The 21,256-nt window shown below is 39.7% G+C and overlaps 1 protein-coding gene across 9 annotated transcripts in view; it reads left to right on the top strand.

The window, feature by feature from the left end:
- LOC117489521 (AMP deaminase 2-like) overlaps positions 1–20,072 on the top strand; it is a 30,367-nt gene extending 10,295 nt beyond the window's left edge. For 4 of the 9 annotated variants that reach the window (XM_034138849.1, XM_034138851.1, XM_034138856.1 and 1 more), the window contains 17 exons: positions 11,171–11,286; positions 11,945–12,075; positions 12,596–12,664; positions 13,803–13,914; positions 14,019–14,205; positions 14,906–15,044; positions 15,124–15,213; positions 15,930–16,059; positions 16,234–16,428; positions 16,526–16,657; positions 16,750–16,913; positions 17,439–17,565; positions 17,660–17,823; positions 17,913–18,033; positions 18,670–18,843; positions 18,938–19,048; positions 19,554–20,072. In XM_034138849.1, coding sequence (XP_033994740.1) covers positions 11,171–11,286; positions 11,945–12,075; positions 12,596–12,664; positions 13,803–13,914; positions 14,019–14,205; positions 14,906–15,044; positions 15,124–15,213; positions 15,930–16,059; positions 16,234–16,428; positions 16,526–16,657; positions 16,750–16,913; positions 17,439–17,565; positions 17,660–17,823; positions 17,913–18,033; positions 18,670–18,843; positions 18,938–19,048; positions 19,554–19,769 — 2,378 coding nt within the window. In that variant the 3' untranslated portion in view covers positions 19,770–20,072. Of the gene's footprint in view, positions 1–2,806; positions 3,264–11,170; positions 11,287–11,944; positions 12,076–12,595; positions 12,665–13,802; positions 13,915–14,018; positions 14,206–14,905; positions 15,045–15,123; positions 15,214–15,929; positions 16,060–16,233; positions 16,429–16,525; positions 16,658–16,749; positions 16,914–17,438; positions 17,566–17,659; positions 17,824–17,912; positions 18,034–18,669; positions 18,844–18,937; positions 19,049–19,553 lie in introns of those variants that run through there. The other 5 variants (XM_034138855.1, XM_034138847.1, XM_034138854.1 and 2 more) reach the window with 4 other exon arrangements.
- The last annotated feature ends 1,184 nt before the right edge of the window (positions 20,073–21,256 follow it).

Genomic DNA, 21,256 nt, shown 5'->3' on the forward strand with positions numbered 1-21,256 from the left:
TATACTAAACAATGAATCAATTTATTTATTCAGACTTTTAGGTTGGGTGTTATCAGAGGCCTCCTCACTCAGCTATCTCTGTGAAGCAGCACCCTTTTTATTGCCTTCGGCTCTGATCCCTGGCGCACCTTTGGTCTTAGGAATGGACGATTAACCTCTCAATGTCCGAGCGGTGCTCAGTACTTTGTGCTACATGCTGACAGTTTCAAATGACACAGTGCTTCTCCTTTGCTATATTCAGATACAGAGAGAGGTGGCAAGAGGTTTGGTAACCGGACAGGACTTTGGATAATCACAGAGGATCGGAGGGGGGAGTGTGAATGTGTGTGTGCGTTTTTCTTTGGAGTTTGTGTGTATATTCAGTGCCCATTTATTTGATGTAAGGGAGTATACAGCCAATGTTTTTGTATATGTGATGGACTGCAAGGAGGATTTATTATTTAGTGAAATGTCCCGACTTAGGAGGAGACATACACAGCATCAGCCTAAACCCTGGGAAGCCACGAGTATTTTGATGGAATGTTTGTCCTGTTTTTATTCACAGGGGTATTTCTGTGCAGGGTCAGAGATTAGATTTGCTTTGACTGGGGTCTTTGCAATAACGCCAGCTTGTGTGTCCTTCTGGGAGAAAGGCAGTCAAATAAGGTGCACAGCTCCTCCCACGTGCTCACTTGAGCTGAAACGAGAGCTGGGGCTGAAGAAGATGCTACACCTCAGGTTACTTTCAAGAAATGTGATTTAAAGAATGAAAGTGGACATGTGCTTTGTGTGGCTTTAGGCAACACATTTTTCCGTTATTGTTGTGTGCAAGTACTGTTATCAATTTATAATTTACAATCAAGAAAATGCCTAAAGCAGTTCCCAGGAATATTCAGAAATGCATTACAAAAGTGTAACACGCATTAATCCCCCACACGTACAGGTACAGGTGGTTGTAACTGGTTAGACAGGATTCTGAATGTAGCATTCATCTGGAGAAACCCCTGTTTAACACCTCTATGTTCACACTTAAATTATTTGAGAACTTTCCGTATTTAACATATCGTCTATAGGTACAAAAAATGCAATTTAAACATGGCATCACCAGTACATTTCAGTCATAGTTCCTACCATTATTAAAGGTATTTTCGTCCAAGGCAAATAAACTTAATTTACTCAAAATATATATATATATATTTAGCTGTAATATGTTGTAATGAGTATAACGTTTATGGTTACTCTTCTAAGATACAGACCAACACAAATGATGGTTATCGTGTTACCAGAGATGTTTTATGTCTGTTTTGATGCTGGAGCTAGCTTTGGGTTGCAAACACAGCCTCTGTTGCCTCACTTGCTGTATGGAATAATGCATATCATGTGAAACATTAGCAAACATTTAATAATTCCTTAGCTTCATGTCTACACAACTTTTGTTCTTTTTCATGGTGCCAAGATCTCCCAAACATTATTAAGCGTCACTCTCTCTAGTGGACACATTTGTTTCTTTGTTATATTTAAGTCAAGGTCATGAGCAATGTACTTCTAGGCTTTTCAAAATCTCAATCCTGATGGTTTTTTCAAATTAATTATTGCAAGATGATTTACCTATCTATCTTGCACACATAGTAGTGTATTATTTAAGCAGAATATATTGAATATATTGTTAATTTATGGTGTTGTTTAGGCCTCAGACGAGCTGTCAAATACAGTGATTTTGGATTGATTTCTGTTACATCCCGGTCATTAGTATTTTATCGCACAAACATTGCGCAGTAAGGGGAGGAGGTTCTGTGTGTCTTTCATGTAGCATTATATTACATGTTATTTACCTCATGCACTTACGTTCATTTACATATCGTAGACTACATGCCTATGGGAGGAATTTGGGCTTTAAGTATTTTGCCCAAAGGCACTTTGTTCATTGCAAGGGGCTTTGATCGAACCATCTGATTGGTAGACGCCTATCGCCCCCCCCCCCCCCCCCGTTGTTGTTTGTGTATGTCTCATATCTGGATACATTGATGATTTTTTTATCTAAAGATGGAATTTAAAAAGAAGCTTCACAAATTCTTGTACACTGTGATATACAGCAGGCCTTGCTGTTGCCACACAGCAGTCATGTGAGAGAGGAAGGAAACGGTCGCCCCTGGCATCATGTGATCGGGGGAGAAAGCAACATGGCATGCAGCATGTTAATTAACTCATATACTTATATACTTGCATGCTCAGTCAAACAATAATTGACTTCACAAATATAATTGTTGTTGTTATGGAGTGATTACAGGACAGTGAAGGACAAGTGGAGACAAATACAGTGTTACATATATAGACAAGAGATGATTTAGAAAAAACACAACTACTTCAGACATTGAATTTAAACCTTTGTCAATTACATAAATGATAAACAACACGGTGGGGGTTTGTTTAAGTCTTCATTTGGCTGCATGGATGCATTAAAACACATCAACAGCAAGCTGGAAAAAAAATATATGCACATAAGCTTATTAAAATAAATGAATAAGATAACATTAATAAATAAGAACACAAGCCAACTCTTTTAAAACTGTGCTTCAGTGTTGGTAAACATGAGGAACATCTAGTGATTAAATGAAACATACCAAATACAAATATTGAATCCATATGTAATTTAAACATGTATTTTAATGGACCTGTAATAATTGTTTAGAACATCTGGTATTTATAACCTGATTTTAAAGGTTTGCGCGCCGCAGCATGAATAAGAAGATGGGGGTAGAGATGAAGTGGGGCCGGCCAGAAATGCTGGGCCTCCTCCATTTTACAGCACAATAGAGGCTGAAGTAGTTCCCCCCGGTCCCTCCCCTCCTCTGCCACGTGGTATGATCCAACCTAGTATTTAAATCCGGGAGCTTGAAGGCTGTGCACTAAAAACCGGCGTTATCCAGGAAGCAGCTGAGAGGCAGAGAGAGAGAGAGAGAGAGAGAGAGAATCAGAAGAAAGAGGGAAAAAAACTGCTCCATCTGCACCCTGGAGCTGACGACAGTTACAACAGGAGAAGCAGAACGAGATAAGAGAGAGGACTGTGTGATCCTGCTGTTAGAGCAGCTTGTGTTGAGGAGAGAGTGTATGCTGCCTCTCTCTTTTCTCTCTTTGCTGTCATTCTTGCTCTCTCACTGTGTTAGCGGTGGAGGGTGCATCGGCCGTCCCAGGCCTAGTTACATATCCCAGCATCCCGCAAGAGCTCAGACAAGGCCACTGCGACTGTAACGGAGACTGTGAAGACAGAAGACAGGGAGTTAGAGGTACTGTACCATGCATGCTGCTTAATGACAAACAGTACCTTATAATGTATGTGAATACTGTGTTGCTACAAGTTACAGTAGTTCTGTGTGATGCATGGTACTTATCGCTCCATAAATACCGCACAAGCAAGCTCACAGTGACCGATGAGCTGTCAGGGAACACAGTTGCGTCGTACTGGAATACCTGACAGCATGTAGAAAACAGTGGGAGGAAATGTAGGAATAAGGACGGGGTTTTCTTTAAGAGAGAGACAGAAATACATCTTGCGTCTGTCAGGTGGGTCTGTTGCTGCGACACTGATATTTGGAAAGCTTGAAGTGTGCCTTTAGTTTACTGCAGAGTCTGGGTGTTGCAGTGAATGAACATTTGGGACATCTGCTGCCGTTTGCTACAGTCATCTATGATGCGGTAATTTTGCCCCCGTGGATTAATCACTGAGATCTTTGGAGTGTGCCAGTGCGCGAAAACAAACATGTACAGTGTATGACACATGCTGTGGGAGAGTGTGCAGTAGATCAGAAAGGCAGTAAAGAGTTTTAGATGCTGATAAGGTGCTACTAAAGCTGGAAATATATACATGTCTTATTCAGAACTGCATCAACGCTGTACCTCTTAGGCAGGTTTAGTGATTGACAGATAATTAAAGCAAACTGCTGGGACGTCATGTCCACCTGAACAGGACATTCCTGATGTTTATAAGGGGCTGTGTTTTTGTGAGAACAGCTGACATTGTTTTGTGTGTTGGTGTATGTGTTAACATTACTTATCCCTTTCATATTAAAGGCTTTTTGTGTTGCATAGAAGCAGTAAAGGAAGATGTGTTCATACCACAGTACTGAGAATTATCTTAGTTTTTCTGCATGAATTTGAATGTCATTTTGCATCTCCAGCAGATCTTCATTTAGTCATACACAGTTAACTTGCAAGCAGTACTTTGGCACATTTCATCAGCAATGTTTGTTGAGGTTGTAGGGGTTTATTCTCATCTGTGGTTGCTAGGGAACCTGTAAAGTGTATGTCATCACTCTTCCTCTCAGGGAATAAAGTGAAATATCTTTTAAACATTGGAGCCACAACAGTAGTTATTCAGGAGTGTTTTACTGACAAAGACATTTAAACAAGTTTGCTTCAATTACAGAAACGATGTGACCTGCTGAACATTTAATGCAAAATTAAATGACCTTTTCTTATGAGAGTTGATTCCTTGTCACTGGGGCATGAATCCAACAAAGATCAAAGGTTGTTATCGGAGTCAAACGAGCTCCATCATTTATCTTATCTATAACGAACCAAAACTTGTTAAATACACATTTAAAATAAAAGTTTATTTTCTGATATTAATTTTGGACATTAACTGGTTCAAATGTCAACAACATATAATTGGCTCTAGTGTCATGGTGTGGCAAAGAATGGAGATAGGAGTACCACAACACGTTCAGCAGAGGTGGGAAGTAGTGGAGTACAAATACTTCGTTATTGTACTTAAGTACATTTTTCTGGTATCAGTACTTTACTCCACTACTTATTTTTCTTACAACTTTTTACTTTTACTTCTTACATTTTTAACACAAATACCTGTACTTTCTACTTCTTACATTTTACAAACAGGTTAGTTACTTTAGTTTTAATCCGTGTTTGGTGGCGTGATCATTATTATTTAGAGTCATTGCGTGCCTATTGATTTTAACACGATCCGTGTATCCATCATTTCCTGGTCTTCTCCAAAGAAGAGGGACCAAAGAAAACTTTGTAATTTTGCTGTTGTTCAGCATCGAAACATTCATGAGCTAACAATTACATTATTATTCTATTAATATAAAGGGAGGTCAGTTACTCTTTAAAACTGTTGGTAGTTATGGGTACTTTTTACTTAAGTACATTTCGAAGCCCATACTTCTTTACTTTTACTTGAGTAGACAGTTTAGTCAGTACTTCTACTTTTACCAGAGTATTTTTAAACACGAGTATCTGTACACCTACTTGAGTAAAGGATGTGTATACTTTTCCCATCTCTGACGTTCAGTGTGCATAACAAGTTTAAATCCGTTCAGAAGAGGCCGTGCAAGGCCAGATGTTTTCACCAAAGTGCCAGAAACCTTGGGTGAATTTATTGTGGTGAACACTAACTCTTAGACATTGCACTAAGAATAGCTGTTTAATAACAAGGTCTGTTTCCAGCCCAATGTGACGCAGTTGGAAATGTGGTCAGCATTCACTAACATATATTACATCCATTCAGACAAGTAGAATTATTGTAGAAATAAACTGGCAGATGAATGACTCTACAAGTACAGAAAGTCTTGTAATGTTTATTATGATAGGACGTTTTCATACAGTGTGAATGCTTGTGTGACTAGAAGTGTGTTTCATACAAAGTCCTTTTATTTTCAAAATACCCATAAATAGGACAAAAGGTTAAAGTGAAATTGATGTAGGTGGATCTGGTCTTGGAATATTTTGAGGGCACAACTGTACAATGTGTTGTTTGACTTCTCTGGTACGTTGCTGCTTCTTCCAGCCTGAGGAACAGGGAGCTGATACGAGCTAGAAGGAGTGTATTGATCTTTATAGAGCAGCTCCACAGATTCTAGATCACTGTCACTGTTAGGGGTACAAAAAACGTGAATAGTGGGTAGTGAATGTGGGCGGTGTGCAGACTCAGGTCCCAGGGATGTGTATACTGGTGGTTTGTAACTATTACTCACTTGTCGAAGTAATTAACTCACAACAGCAACATGAAAAAAAAGGTTGAGGAATTTCACTCTACAAAAGATAAGACACACTCACAGTAAATGGTGTGTTTGAAGTTAGGCTAAAAGCAGAGATTCTTTGCTAGTATTGGTTCAAAATTACATTTGAGGCATTTTCAATCCACACTTTAAAAATAGCTAGACAATGTTGAAATGATATCAATATTGCTATAGAATGCTATATATTGTCTTACATTTTGTATATCATACTATATTTTGCTGCATTACAATAAATTGACATAAATGAACTTACCACACTGTTGTAGCTGTTCTATCATTTGCCTTTACCTAAATAGTCATTATAACTACATTATTGATAATTATTTCTCAAAACTCTCAATGAGTACATGCAGTATATTGTGAAAACACCAATGGTCAACCTTACAATATTGTTGCAATATCAATAACCAGGTATTAGGTATAGCAGAACATTTGCTTTTCTCCTAACTGCGAACTAAAACATAATGGCTCATATTGAGGCTTCACAGAAATACAACAATAAGTGAGTCGCAAAGATTACATTTGTCTCGAGGACAAGGCCACAGTCTTAGACTTTTTCTGATTGTTGGACATGGCCCAGACATCTGAGATATTCATTTTTATTTACCATGTCAGGAAAAACTGTTATGACGAAATAATAGTACGCTTTTCCTTTACCTGTCTTTCACTCTTTGGACATTTGAGATTTACCATTGACTGAATGCAGCATACAAGCCTTTTTCTTTAACTTGCTCATCATAAACTTGCTTGTGCCTCGGTTGTTGTTTTGACTGTGGTCTCTTGTTTTTTTTGGTTGGTTTTGGATGTCAAATTAGGGATCACAGTGTAGACCAGAATACGAGCCAAAACTCTCAGAATAACTGTCAAAGTTGTCGTTCTTCTGCTTTCATCTGTTTTTGTAGTACTCAGTTTCACACAGTTTGTTATGTTTACTAATCTGTGTGTGTGTGTGTGTGTGTGTGTGTGTGTGTGTGTGTGTGTGTGTGTGTGTGTGTGTGTGTGTGTGTGTGTGTGTGTGTGTGTGTGTGTGTGTGTGTGTGTGTGTGTGTGTGTGTGTGTGTGTGTGTGTGTGTGTGTGTGTGTGTGTGTGTGTGTGTGTGTGCAAGGTTTCTGCTACTTACTATCAGTTAGATGCGGTTTATTTAGTACCAAATTACACAATCATGATTCTCTGTACAGAACACCATGCTCTATCCTTGGACCCTAGCCCTATACTACCATGATGTCACAGAGATAAATCGAGATGGGGATGAGTCATCTGTTGTGGACAGGCCGGGGGATTACATGGATACTTTACTGGGGGTGACTGTGTTTATGTGTGTGTTTATAGGCCTGCTTGGAGTCACCTGTTGGTTTATTGAAACATTTGAATATCTTGCACTCTTTATATAATATGGTGAATCGGTCAGGTTGATATTAGTTGCAGGTAATAATATGATCATCTATTTGCCAAATACAGGTAAATGTTGACTGTGGCGTGTAAAAGTGTCTCGTCACCTGCCACCATGGCATATAGGTGTTACTTATGTTAAGAAATAATATGTTTGAAAGCAAATCATTAATGAGGGTTACATGGCAAAGTCCATACGTCTACTTGCACTGGCGTGTTTACAGTTCTTAGCGATTTCTAAAGTCCTACATATATTTGAGAAAAAGCAGGCAATAAAAACTGTGTGACTTGTAGAAATGTCCAGTGACCTGCCACAATGGCTGAGGAGAAAAACAAATATTTAAACACCCTGATTGGTTGAGCTATTATGATGAATGTTTTTAACAGTATTTGTTGATCACAGAAGTCCTTGATCATTTGATTGTCAGCAGATCGTTGGAAAGCTGTACCTCACATCCTTTCAAAGTTGAGTGAAATGTTTTATGCTCATATTAGTATACTGTGGAGTGTCCCTCTGTCCATCCTACACTCCACAGCCTTGTAGGCAGACAGCAGATGGCGGAGACTAATTGTCACAGGCCAGACACAGAACCAATTATAGAAGAGAGTGAACACACCACTCCCAAAGCCATAGACCTATTACGAGGTAGTGAATTACAGTGTGTGCACATAACTTTGGAACCCTTTAAATTATAGTTATTTTCAACTGAAATTCTTAAAGGGCCCATGTCATGCTTTTCCGGTTATTACCCGTCCCCTTGTGTGTTATGAAGGTTTTTATGCATGTGAACGGTCTGCAGAGTCAAAAACCCTCAAAGTACACCCTGTAGCGAGTAAAACTCTAACAGTCTATGCTGCCCCAAAACGCCTCGTTGGAGATTTCTCATTTTCCATTGTTTACTTCCTGGGTACTGTGACGTGTGAATACCCAGAGGCCACACCCTCTGCCAGCATTTCACGAAACAAAGCTTCACAAACCTTTCAGCGATTCATGCCGGATATGTACAGCGTAGGGCACTGAAGAACGATGCTGTTCCTACTTTGTTTGGACCAGCTGGAGATTCGGGTACACAACCTGTAAGTATTCATTGTTGTTTGTGTATTTATGATGTTTAAAGCAAACAAGGTATCTACCACGACTGTTTAAATGGGTAAACGTTTTTCGGGCTGCTAAGCCATTGACACAGTGCTAACTGGGCTAACTAAGTTGCTAGCGTTTCCATATATCAACTCCAATGTCAGCAGATGGCCTTACATGTATCTCATAGCAGGAGAATGTCTGCATTCACACACAAAATACTCATAGTATACTCCGGGTGATTTACCGTACGGTCAGTCGCGAAACTTAATTACATTATAGTTGGCGCTCCTAGCGTGTATGCTACCGAGCTAAAAAAGAAGGCTACCAAGAGCTAGACATGAGTTTGCTAGGAAAAACATTGTTTTTATGCCAGCTACAATGAATGACCCAACGTAGACTACCCGTATAAGATTGCAATTGTAAACATGTTCTTGCTAGCCTAATATGAACTACTAGCTGTTGTTCATAGTAGGTTGGCATATTACACTGAACAACTAGCAAACGTAGGTTAGCATATTAATCTAGCTGGCAAGCTAACGAACCTAATACAACTACGTTTCTCTAATATTTTGTGATTTGCATTTGATTTCGTCCAGCCAGATCAGGAAACTCCTGGCGTATCCGGTGGACAGCACATGACGGGATGACCAAAAAGCCCCAGCACCAGCTTACAAAGCTGCGATAGGCAAGATGCCAAAAACGCCTATAAGGAGAGGAATGGATGATATATACAGTGTATATATGTATATTTACACCTGTTCATTTTGTACATTTCTAAAAATAAAGTTGGATGGAAATACTTAGTAGCCTTTCTTCCCTGAATTATTTGCTCCTATAACATATCATTGTTGATGTTCCGCTCAGAGCCAAAAAAAGCACTGTGGTAGACATGGGCAGAGCCTCTCTGGTGGTTGACTAATCAGAACAGAGTGGTCGAGCTGACTAATCGGAGCACACTGGGCTCACAGGGAGGTGGGGGCAGGAGCTCCAACAAGCCGTTTAGGACAGAGAGTGAATACCGGTGAATACACATACTTTACAGAGATGCTGTATGAGAAACCAATGTGAGTTTGGAAAATTGCACAGTATAAATCTATTTTAATATACCTCAACAATGGAATTATGATCAGTAGAAATGGCCATGACATGGGCCCTTTAAGAAAGTACACGATCAGTAAATGTGATGTTCTTCTGAATCCCTCAGTCTCCAGACAAAGCTATTTTGTGTAGAAAACACTGTTGTCTTTGATTGAATCTGGTGTCAACTGTTTCAAGCTGGTCTATAATAGGGAAGGGCCCTTTGTGTTATCCTCGTGTGTGTGTGTGTGTGTGTGTGTGTGTGTGTGTGTGTGTGTGTGTGTGTGTGTGTGTGTGTGTGTGTGTGTGTGTGTGTGTGTGTGTGTGTGTGTGTGTGTGTGTGTGTGTGTGTGTGTGTGTGTGTGTGTGTGTGTGTGTGTGTGTGTGTGTGTACTTGCTGGTTGGGGTAATTATTTACTGTGTGTATGCCCATGTGTGATTAAGTGACACAGTATCTATTGGTACAGCTGTCTTTCCTTAAGCCGGCTTCTGTTGTTGGACATACAGTTCTCCAGAGGTAATCATAGTTAGGAGCTATTTGCATTTGTTTATATTCTGACTGACTGTTTGCGACTGGTGTCTTTTTGTGTGATGTCTTCAGTGTTGATACAGAAAAATGGGCTTATGTGTTCATGTTGCTGGAGGAAGGAAACAAAGGACTTTATTTTGCCAAAAATGGCTCAATCTTGAAAAAACATTGATTGCCTTTCTTTGTTTGTGTGTGAGAGTGACATCAGTCTGATTGTCTGCGATTGTAGTAGTTCGCTTTGTCTGTTTTTACAAACAATATTTTGTATGCAGTTGGCTGTACATTATGACTCCTTTGAGACTTGAAAAGCCCACTTGTATGTATGTTGGTGTGTGGAGAGGTTTTGTGGATTGTTAATCCTTTTCTGTCAGCGCTACAACATACACATAACTTCTTTATAGGCTACTTTACATTCTCAAAATAGTCAAAGTGTACAGCCAACTGCTAACAACACAATCTGCCATTGATGCCAATCATTCTGCAAACTTTTGTTTCACAGTCTGTTGAAAAAGAATACGGATACATTTCTTTCTACAACAGACAAAGCTTACTGGAACCAACAAAAGAGACAACATTGTTAAATAAGATATTTCCTAAGCAACACGAGGATCAATATAGATTCTGCATTGCGTGGCTCGAGTTGCAGAAAAATAATGTCATTACCTCTGGCCAAAGGGAACCTACTGAAAATGTAACCTTTTCATGTGCGTAGATGAAAACAATAAAAATCTGTAAACCAAAATGTGTAAGTGTCAAGCTGATATGTGCAATATTCCAAGAGGAAATGGAAAAATCACATTAGCTTTGGTTTAGGGAACCAAGAGGATGCTCTCATAGGGACTGCTATTCAATGTTATTATAGTTTTCTATCTGTGTTTTTCATTTTTGTTTTATTTTTATGTATGCACCACAACACCAAGTAACATTCCTCGTATGAGTTAACCTACCTGGTAATTCCTCATCCCTGCAGAACTCAAAGTCATCATCTTTGCGTAAACTGGGCTCCGGAGATAAAAAAAAAAAGTTTTTAACATGAGATGTGTAACTATCACAAACCGTTCCTCTGTCTCTGCCCATAGACCTGAGCGGTGCATCTGGAGTGAAGCCCCTGAAGCCCCAGAGATCCACTTCTCTCACACACTACCCAATCGACCTGCGAACATCCATGGAGGAAAAGTACAAAGAGATTGCCGAGGTAAGAATTCAAAGCCAACCAGATCACACGAGATCTTTTAGATACAGCTCATTTCCAGCCATTCGTATATTTTAATCAGCTGTTACTGGCTGATGTTTGGATGTTGAATTTGCTATATACATGTTGTTAGTAGTTAACTCATTTGAAAATGTATATTTAACCACCTGCCTTTGGAATCCAGAATATTTTCTTAAAGTGTACACAAACATAGGAACTAGAATGGCTTTCTGAAATTGCACACCTCCTCTGTCAATCTACTTTAAGCGTGTTTAAAGCTGCTTTTGAGTAGTTGTTCCGACTTAAGGAAGCGTTTTCTTAAATTGATCGAGTCAGAACCTGTTATTTGGATACCACATGAATGCAGCACAAATTCTCCATTTGGCATTGTTAAGGAAATAAAAAGAGGATTTTTTTTGTATCTGCTCCATAATGTTATGAGTTCTTCTTTCTCCCATGCTACACCCTTTACACGTTTCAATGAAAAATGGGCAAGTAGTTATAATCCTGTTGAGTGAGAAATGTATCAGAATAACAAACGCAAAATGGCAGGTGGTTTTGTGTAAACCCTAGAGTCCATAATATGTCTGTAGTTCCGTAAAAATTGACCTGTTCTAATTTATGACGCCATATAACATTGTACAACCTATGTTTGCACAAGGAGCTGTTCACACGCAGCATGGCAGATAGCGAGATGCGGAGCGCTCCATATGAATTTCCGGAGGACAGCCCCATCGAGCAGCTGGAAGAACGACGGCACCGCCTGGAGAGGCAAATCAGCCAGGACATCAAGTGAGGAAATGCAGACGCACAAACACATCTAGTTAAATGAATTCATACCACTATTTCAGGAAGAGATCTCCCCTGCCCCCACCTTTTACACTCAGTAATGCACACAGGTTTATCAGCTTCAGCAACCAGCAACTTGGCTAGCTAGCAGATTGTAGCTGTCCTGGTGTTAATCTTCTCTTACACAAACTTTTATAAGGAAGTGGGTTCTGTCTTTGTTCTTGGAGTTGATGGTATCTACACCACAGAGCTTTTTGTTATCTGACACTCATCTCTGCTAGCCCCTGTTTATCAATGAGGGTGTGCCACTACTAACTGACGATGTGTTCTCATTGTGCCAATCTCCTCAAACTTAATGCCGAATATTCTTTTTGTGCATATGTAAATATAAACCTGTGTTTGAGGATGCTCATTTAAGTGTGTGTGCTTTGTGCATATATGCTGCCTTTTTTGTGTGCTTAATTTCTTCTCACTGCCTCTCTGCATTGCCCTCACTGTCCTGCGCCGCTGCATATCAACCAAGGCTTGAGCCCGAGATCTTGCTCCGCGCCAAACAGGACTTCATGAAAATCGACAGTGATGCGGACCTAGAGTGAGTGAGACCGCTTCAGTATGCATGCTTTGTGAAGTGATTTTCTCGTTGGTGGTTCATTTTCTTTCAGTACCTCTCTGTGGCCCAATTCACATTTGGCGTTGAAACCAGTTTCGTATCAGATTGTACCTACATATGATGTAACCTGGTTAGATTTTCAACTGGTATCAATATACAATACCATATAGTAATGTGTCTCCTGTCGCCATATTGAGATCCGATCGCTCTGTCAAGCTTAAACTACCGAACGTCTCTCTCTTCATTGTTTTGGTTCTTCTTAAAGAGCCACACCGCCACATGCCAGCCAAATCACATGTGTACTCATTCAGCTATAAAAAAAAGGCAGTTTCAGGACTTTTTCAGGTGTACTAGCACTAGCACTTTTTGCCTCAACGTCCAGGCTGACACAGCACCGAGCTACACTGTGATTATTTTGTATTTCTCTAACAGGCTTTTCCCTTGTTGCTGCATAGAGATGGTCTGGGCTGTTAGTTATCTGTCTCGACACATGTTAGAGCCCAATGCTGCCAGTTGTTGTATGTGGATTGAAAATGGAACAATTGTTTTCAACTTGTGTTATATATGGAGCGTTTTTGGCTGCATTCAGGCATGTAATTTCATGTGTTTGAGGAGCACTATCCGATTACAAACAGATAACATTAAACACATTTTAATGCAAGGTGTAAAGAGGGGCCAATTTTTGTTCTTGCTTTCCTAGAAATGTGCATGGTAACCTCTTACGTGGATGCTTTTTAATTGATTATTACCATAAGCATACATGACTGTCTCATTTAAAATATGCATCCATAACCACTGAGATATCATCAGCATACTGTATTCAGATGGGCCACATCTTCCCTCTGCTGGTGACTCGGTAGATGTAGAAATGTTATATTGTTATATTGCTTTCTTAATAACTCTCTTATTAATTAAATGTCCTCTAAACCCAGACACATTCTTACAGTCCTGGTCATTGTGCAGCTCGTTGGGCAAATTATTAAGGTTTTTGCTATTTTGTAGATCAATTAATCTTCATATCAGAATAATGTATGAGATGTCCCTGCTACTCCTTTGTGTCTTCACTTGTTTTACCTTTCTCCCCTTTTAAAACCCTCATTTTCTCTGTTTATATCTTAAGGTTATTGCAGGAGATGAGTTTGGACAATGTTGATAATTGCTTTAAGAAGAGGGAGCTGCCACTGGAAAGAGAGTACCAGCGAGTTTCAATATCTGGAGAGGAAAAGTGCGGGGTGGGGACATTTTATTCATATGATTTGTTTGAATTTTCATTATCAATTTAACTCCAGTAAAGTAAGTTCCCATTTTCATTTTCTGTGTATCAATATCTTCCCAGGTTCCCTTCGTTGACCTTGTAGATGCTGCAAAGTGTGTGGTGAAGGCGCTGTTTATCCGGGAGAAGTACATAAAGCGATCCATTCAGAACTTTTGTAAGACCACTGCTCACTCCCTCCAGGAGCTGGGGATGAAGCCTCTGGATCTGGCCGATTACGACGATATAGCAGAGACTCCTGTAGATGCCGGTAACTAATGCATACATCAAACATATTCTATCACAGTTGGGAAAACATAGCAATTAGAAAGTGTATTTCAGAAAGGACAGAGCCGCATGTTTGAGGCAAAATATTCTTCAGTCAAAAGGTTTTCTTGAATTCTACAAAGATGATTGTTGTATCCGATTGTTGGATGGTTTTATGAATGATTGTAGTCTTAACATTTGATTTTCATTACACGATTATCTGGGTCAAAATAATTATCACTAACAATAGAACAAATTGAAAATAAAGATGACGCTTTCAGTCTTAATTGTGTTAGAGCTTGAAAAGTTTGACAGTCATTAAGAAAAATCTACATAAATGTGTATTAACATTGATATTGAGTCAGCGAGTAAAAGCCAGAAAGAAGGTAAATAACTTTCATAACTAATCTCCTCCTCCACACCCTGAACCTGTGGGCAAAACAAGTGACGAAAAGTGATTGAGAAAACACACCATCAGCTGTCTTTTTTTATTTAAATGTATTGTTATTCAGCTTGCTAAATTCTAATCTAGATCTTATTATTAAAAGTAAACACAGCGGTCACCAGGGAACACTATGTGATTAAAAACCCTCACACTGTGTTTGTTTTGTCTGAGCAGTTTCCACATCATTGTTAATCATTTTACGATATTTATTTGTAGCATGGAAGACATTACATATTAATATCAATTTCTCTTTTTCCAGATGCCCCTGTGCACCCACCGGTCTCAAAGAATCACCCCTATGACAAAGACCCCAAGTATTTGCCGACAGACACAGGCTATGGTTGCAAGATGGTGGATGGAGTAGTCCATGTGTACACCAAGAAAACCAACATGGACAAGTATGTGTTGTACCTGAAGGACAATGAGTGAAAATATAGTGAGTCTTGTGTTTTACTTGGACCTGTTCTCCTTCAACAGAAGCACAGAACTGGACCTGACCTATCCTGACCTGACTGAGTACATTGGAGACATGAATGTGATGATGTCCCTCATCATCAACGGGCCAGTGTGAGTGTTTTTCAATACCAGTATTACACACAGATCATTGGACAAAATCAGGTTGTCGTCGGGTAGGGAATATGTTTAAACAGCATGTCGGTGTACAGGCTAATTTAATATGGACATTGGTAGGAAGCTTCAGAGCTTTAAGGAAGTGAGCTCAACGTAACGTGTGTGTGTCACTCTGAGAGCGAATTAAAAAGAAGGTGTTTGGGAAATGAATATAATGCTTTGAGATGCAGTACTAAAGCTCAATGAGTCAATTTAGCACTTTAGTAAATGCAAAGCTTTGTATTGTTTTTTAGTTTTTCAATAACAAATGTATTTCTTTAAGAAAAAATATATATATATATAATTTAGTTTTTGGGAGAAGGGGTTGGATTAAATAAGTGTAAACTTCTTCCCACCCCTTTTCAGATGTGTAATTAAGTAGATTATTTGTTTATACATAAATAGATTATTTGTTTATACATAATTTAGAGTCAGTCATATTTTTGTATATCAATTTGACACTGATTAATTTTGTATTGTATAATAATTCTCATGTTAAATGTTTGTATTATTGTTTTACACATTCAAAATAAATCTAATTAAAAAAAAATCTAATTAAAAAAAGCTCCCTTTTTAGATTTCGCAGATTTCTATTTTCTTTCCTGATGCTGACATCCCTAGGTTAAATGCTCAGTTTTTATTTTAAATTAGTTTCATCTGTTTGGTGTCTACAGGAAGTCTTTCTGTTACCGCCGCCTGCAGTACCTGAGCTCTAAATTCCAGATGCACATCCTCCTGAATGAAATGAAGGAGCTGGCGGCTCAGAAGAAAGTTCCCCACAGAGACTTCTACAACATACGAAAGGCAAGAGCCAACGAATGACATATTAAATGCATCACTACTATTCTGAATACATAATTGACCCTTGTGGGTTGAAAGCATTAACAAAATACACATTTGGACTCTTTAAACAAGACCAAGGAATGTGATCCGAGGTCATATCTGCCTCTCACCTATTCCTCTCTGTCCTAACCGCAGGTGGACACACACATACACGCATCGTCCTGCATGAACCAGAAGCACCTGCTGCGATTCATCAAGAGAGCCATGAAGAAATATCCCGAGGAGATCGTTCACGTGGACCACGGCCGTGGTCAGACCCTGAAGGAGGTGTTCGAGAGCATGAACCTGACGGCCTTCGACCTGAGCGTGGACACTCTCGACATGCATGCGGTGAGAAATGGGAGCAGCAATAAAGAGTATCTAACTAAAGCGTAACCCACTTGGTAAAGACAAAAACGATGTTTGACTGGTTGTGTTTACTTATCAGGATCGTAACACATTCCATCGGTTTGACAAGTTCAACGCCAAATACAACCCCATCGGAGAATCCATCCTCAGAGAGATCTTCATCAAGACTGACAACCACATCGAAGGAAAATACTTTGCACACATAGTCAAGGTGTGAAAAATGTCATATTATTGATAATATTTACTTCATCCAAACCATTTATCAATGTACAAACAAACTTCTTTATTGACATCTCTATCCAGGAGGTGATGTACGACTTGGAGGAGAGTAAGTACCAGAACTCTGAGCTCCGCCTGTCCATCTACGGGCGCTGCCGGGACGAATGGGACAAGCTGGCTCAGTGGGCCCTCAAACATCGAGTTTACTCTGATAATGTGCGCTGGCTCATCCAGGTGCCTCGTCTTTTGTAAGTACTCGCTCTAACTCACTTTACCAAAACCAATTAAATTAAAACAGAAAATGCTTATAATGTCTACTTTTCGCTAGCAAAATGCATCACATCCAGACAGAACACATTTAACTTATTTAGTGTACTGTGTTTTTATATAAATGTATTTTTAATACATTTATATAAAAACACAGTACACTAAATAAGTTAAATTTAAAGCAGCACCAGTTAAATAATATTAAATATATATATAAAATGCTGTGGTCTGAAGTACAGTAGCAAACTGGCTGCAACAAATCTAAATAAAGTGGTCAGTCTTTCAGGTTGAGGTATTTAATGGTAACAGCCAGGACAAAGGAATTTTAGTCGGAACATTTCTGAGGTCACGTCCCTTTATTAGAGAGTAGATGCATATCATAAGACAAGTTAAGGACAACCTTCTTAACTAGTGTCAGCACACATTATATCTCCTAGCCTTTACAAAGAAAATTCACAAACAATCATCTCTATGCTAACAACACATGTCACTGTTCTCCTCTTCAGTGACGTGTACAAGACAAAGAAGCAGCTGGCAAATTTCGAGGAGATGTTGGAGAATATCTTCATGCCTCTGTTTGAAGTCAGCATCAACCCGGGCAGTCATCCTGAGCTGCATCTCTTTCTGGAGCACGTGAGTATCCCTTTACAAGAAATCGATCCAGATAGTTCACACTAAAAGAGACTAACCAATTCTCTTTGTCTTTTTGTGGCATGTTTGTCCTCAGGTGGTGGGCTTCGACAGTGTGGACGATGAGTCTAAACCGGAGCACCACATCTTCAACATGGACAGTCCGCTGCCAGCTGACTGGACAGAAGAGGCCAACCCGCCCTACTCCTACTACCTCTACTACACCTATGCTAACATGACTGCGCTCAACCACCTGCGAAGGTATAGAACTGCCATACATTTATAACACCCAGAAATCATTGACCAGGCCTTGCATCCACTCAATTTGTCAATATATTTGATTGACACAGGCGCAGAGGCTTCCACACATTCGTCCTGCGACCTCACTGTGGGGAGGCGGGGCCTGTCCACCACCTGGTGTCAGGCTTCATGTTATCAGAGAACATCTCCCACGGTCTGCTGCTCAGAAAGGTCAGGACGGGTCCAACTATAGAGACCAGTGTGGTTATGCTTGGTTCTACCATGTTGACTTACTAGCTTTCTCTGAATTGTATTTCTCTTGGTTTTGTTGATATTATGGATTGTCAAAAATGAGATGTTTGTGGTAATTACCATGGTGATCCTAAATTAAGTGAAGTAAAGCACATTATTAAAAAAAAGCCCTCAAAACTCCTTTTCACTCTTTCCTTCAACTCCTAATCCACTAAACCCTCGCCCGTATTCCACCTAGCTTAGCACTTTTTACTTTTGTTGTTATTTTTTTTCTGCTTGTAAATCGCTTTGAGCACCAGGGAAAGCGCTATATAAATAACATGTATTATTATTATTATTATTATTATTATTATTATTATTATTATTGTTATTATTATTATTATTATTATTATTATTATTATTATTATTATTATTATTATTATTATTATTATTATTATTATTATTATCCCTGACATAGAACAGCTTCCTCAAGACCTGAGGCTGTCAGAGAGCTCCTGATTTGATTATTTAGTAACTATTCAAACTATTCTGTCACACTGTGCCTTCGCTTAATAAGTGAAATATAGGGTTTGAGATTACATTTGAAATGCTCTCTCTCTATTGGATATCCATTAGGCTCCGGTGCTGCAGTATCTTTACTACCTGGCTCAAATTGGCATCGCCATGTCTCCACTGAGTAACAACAGCCTGTTCCTCAGTTACCATCGCAACCCGCTGCTGGAGTATCTGTCCAGAGGCCTCATGATCTCTCTGTCCACCGACGATCCTCTTCAGTTCCACTTCACCAAGGTCGGTCTGAGTCAGGTTTGGCTTTTAGGTAAAAATAGCATGCAGATGATCAGAAGTGTTGATATGACATCTCTCTCTCTGTGCTTGTCTCCAGGAGCCTCTGATGGAGGAGTACAGCATCGCTGCTCAGGTGTGGAAACTAAGCTCCTGCGACATGTGTGAGCTGGCCAGAAACAGTGTCCTCATGAGTGGGTTTTCACACAAGGTACAGAAGTTTACACCTCTTCTCATTTTGTGTTTGTCAACAGGGGACATACACTCACCTGCACAAACTGATTCAATTCAACACAACAGCCCTGTCCTAATATGATCCTTTTATAAAGTTTATAATGTTCAGTTGTTAAAAATACTCATTTTGTATTATCCATATATATTTCTACCTACTTTGATTGTTTTTGTTCGCACAACCAGATACCAAAGCAAATTCTTTGTATGTGTAAACCTACCTGGCAATAAACTTGATTCTGATTCTGTTGGTCACATTGTATGAAATCAATTATGTTATTAATTAAGCAAGGTTTTCTTTTAATTTTCCCGCAGCAAATTTCTGAACAGACACATATTGGAAATCTATATTTTTACTTTCTCACTTGAGAACATATTCAAACTTAATAAACTGAAATATTAACAGCTTTTAGCTTGGCTCAAAATGTCCCTTTATTGCCTGACGGTCTCAAGGCACCCACTCATGTATTTCTTCTTGATTTCAGGCCAAAAGCTACTGGTTGGGCCCCACCTACTTTGACGAGGGTCCTGTGAGCAACGACATCCGCCGTACTAACGTCCCTGACATCCGCGTGGCGTACCGCAGCGAGACCCTTGCTGAGGAGCTGCAGCTCATCACTCAGGCTGTCCACACTGAGGAGCTGGAACCGATCAGCGAGGAGGACGCTCTGTCCATGGGCCCTATCCCGGGAGATCACTAAAGTCACAATAACCTGTGAACCCCCAGCCCGGTGGTCCACCCAGCATGACACGGAAGAGACGTGGTGGGAGGGTAATTCTGTTGCATCCCACATACAGTATAAACACCACAAACCATCCATATTGAAGTATGCCGTACACACAGATACCAAAAAGCCAAGGACAAAGTGCTGCTAGAGCCGTTCAGATTCTATGTTCCTCAGTTTTTGTGTTAGAGTCATTATCAGGCTGAAGTAATGGATATCTAACCTGTTATTGTTAAAGTTCCTAGCTCAGTCATAATAAAGGTTAGCAGAGAAGACCAACACACGTGTTTCTTTTGAATGAAAAAAACACTGGAGAGATTTCAGGGCGATGCTGTCTTTATCTCTCTGTCCATGAGTTTGACATCCTGTCCAGTCAGCAGTATGTATTAATACACCAGACGCATTACTCAGCATGTAGTATCTGTGTTCTACTGAAACACTGACAACCAGCACATTGGGACTTTCTTCACATAAACCCACTCTGAACGCAGCTGACAACCTGGTGCATCTTCTCTCTTCATTATACAAACTTATTCAAATGATTACCCATTCAGTTTTTATCGAATGATAACAGCTGGAGGTTGGATTTACCCAGAAGATGGTTTAAGCTTCTTCAGGGCGTACTAAGATTTGGAGATGTACTGAATCAGAGAAGAGAGAGCACAGCTTCTGGTACGTTGTTGTGGTGTCAGATCATTTATTTTTAAAGAATTCTTTTGTCCAAAATGTAATGAGCTCAGAAAATGACTTCCTGGTCGTCCACTGCAAACATTCCAGGAAGCTAAAACTTGTCTTTTGCTGCAAATATAATCCAGTAAATGTTCACAATCATCCCGTTTTGATGGTGTTCATGAGAAGAAAAGGGATTTGAACTATAGCACAAATATTTATGAATGAATTTAGCATCGTCTGAGGAGAAAGCTCTTCGTGACCTCACTGTGACATCTATCACTCATTCCTTCCCTTGTAGACAAATCACAAAGTTTCGTTTTTGTATCACCGCTGCATGCAGTGCACTGTACATATGCAGCAGGACAAGACTTCGCAGTGCCTTTTCCTTTTTAGCTTAAGCCTCAAAATCCCCCTTTTTTTTGCATTTTTTTTCTCAGTCGTCTACAGTAGGCCTCCAAGCTGTTGTAACTTCCCCACCGATGGAACTGAAACCACCTAGCTACATGCTCGGTGTGAAGAAGCTTGGCCTTTGTTCGACGAGGACATTTTGTTTCTATTACTCTGCTTCTAAGTGCTTTATTTGCATGCCTGCATGAGTAATGGATGGCAGGCGAGAATGAGTTATATACAGCAAGCTGTAATGTGACGTTTTAATTCATTCAGGGCTACACCAGCATTTGAAATCTGTTTGCATTAAAGAGATTTAAATGAAGCACTGTTCACCATGTAGATACAAGCCAACCATGCTGGGACATGGTCCAGATGTTTGCATGGTTCTTGTAGCACTTTCT

This window comes from Trematomus bernacchii, unplaced genomic scaffold (assembly GCF_902827165.1).
Source record: "Trematomus bernacchii unplaced genomic scaffold, fTreBer1.1, whole genome shotgun sequence".
Lineage (NCBI taxonomy): Eukaryota > Metazoa > Chordata > Actinopteri > Perciformes > Nototheniidae > Trematomus > Trematomus bernacchii.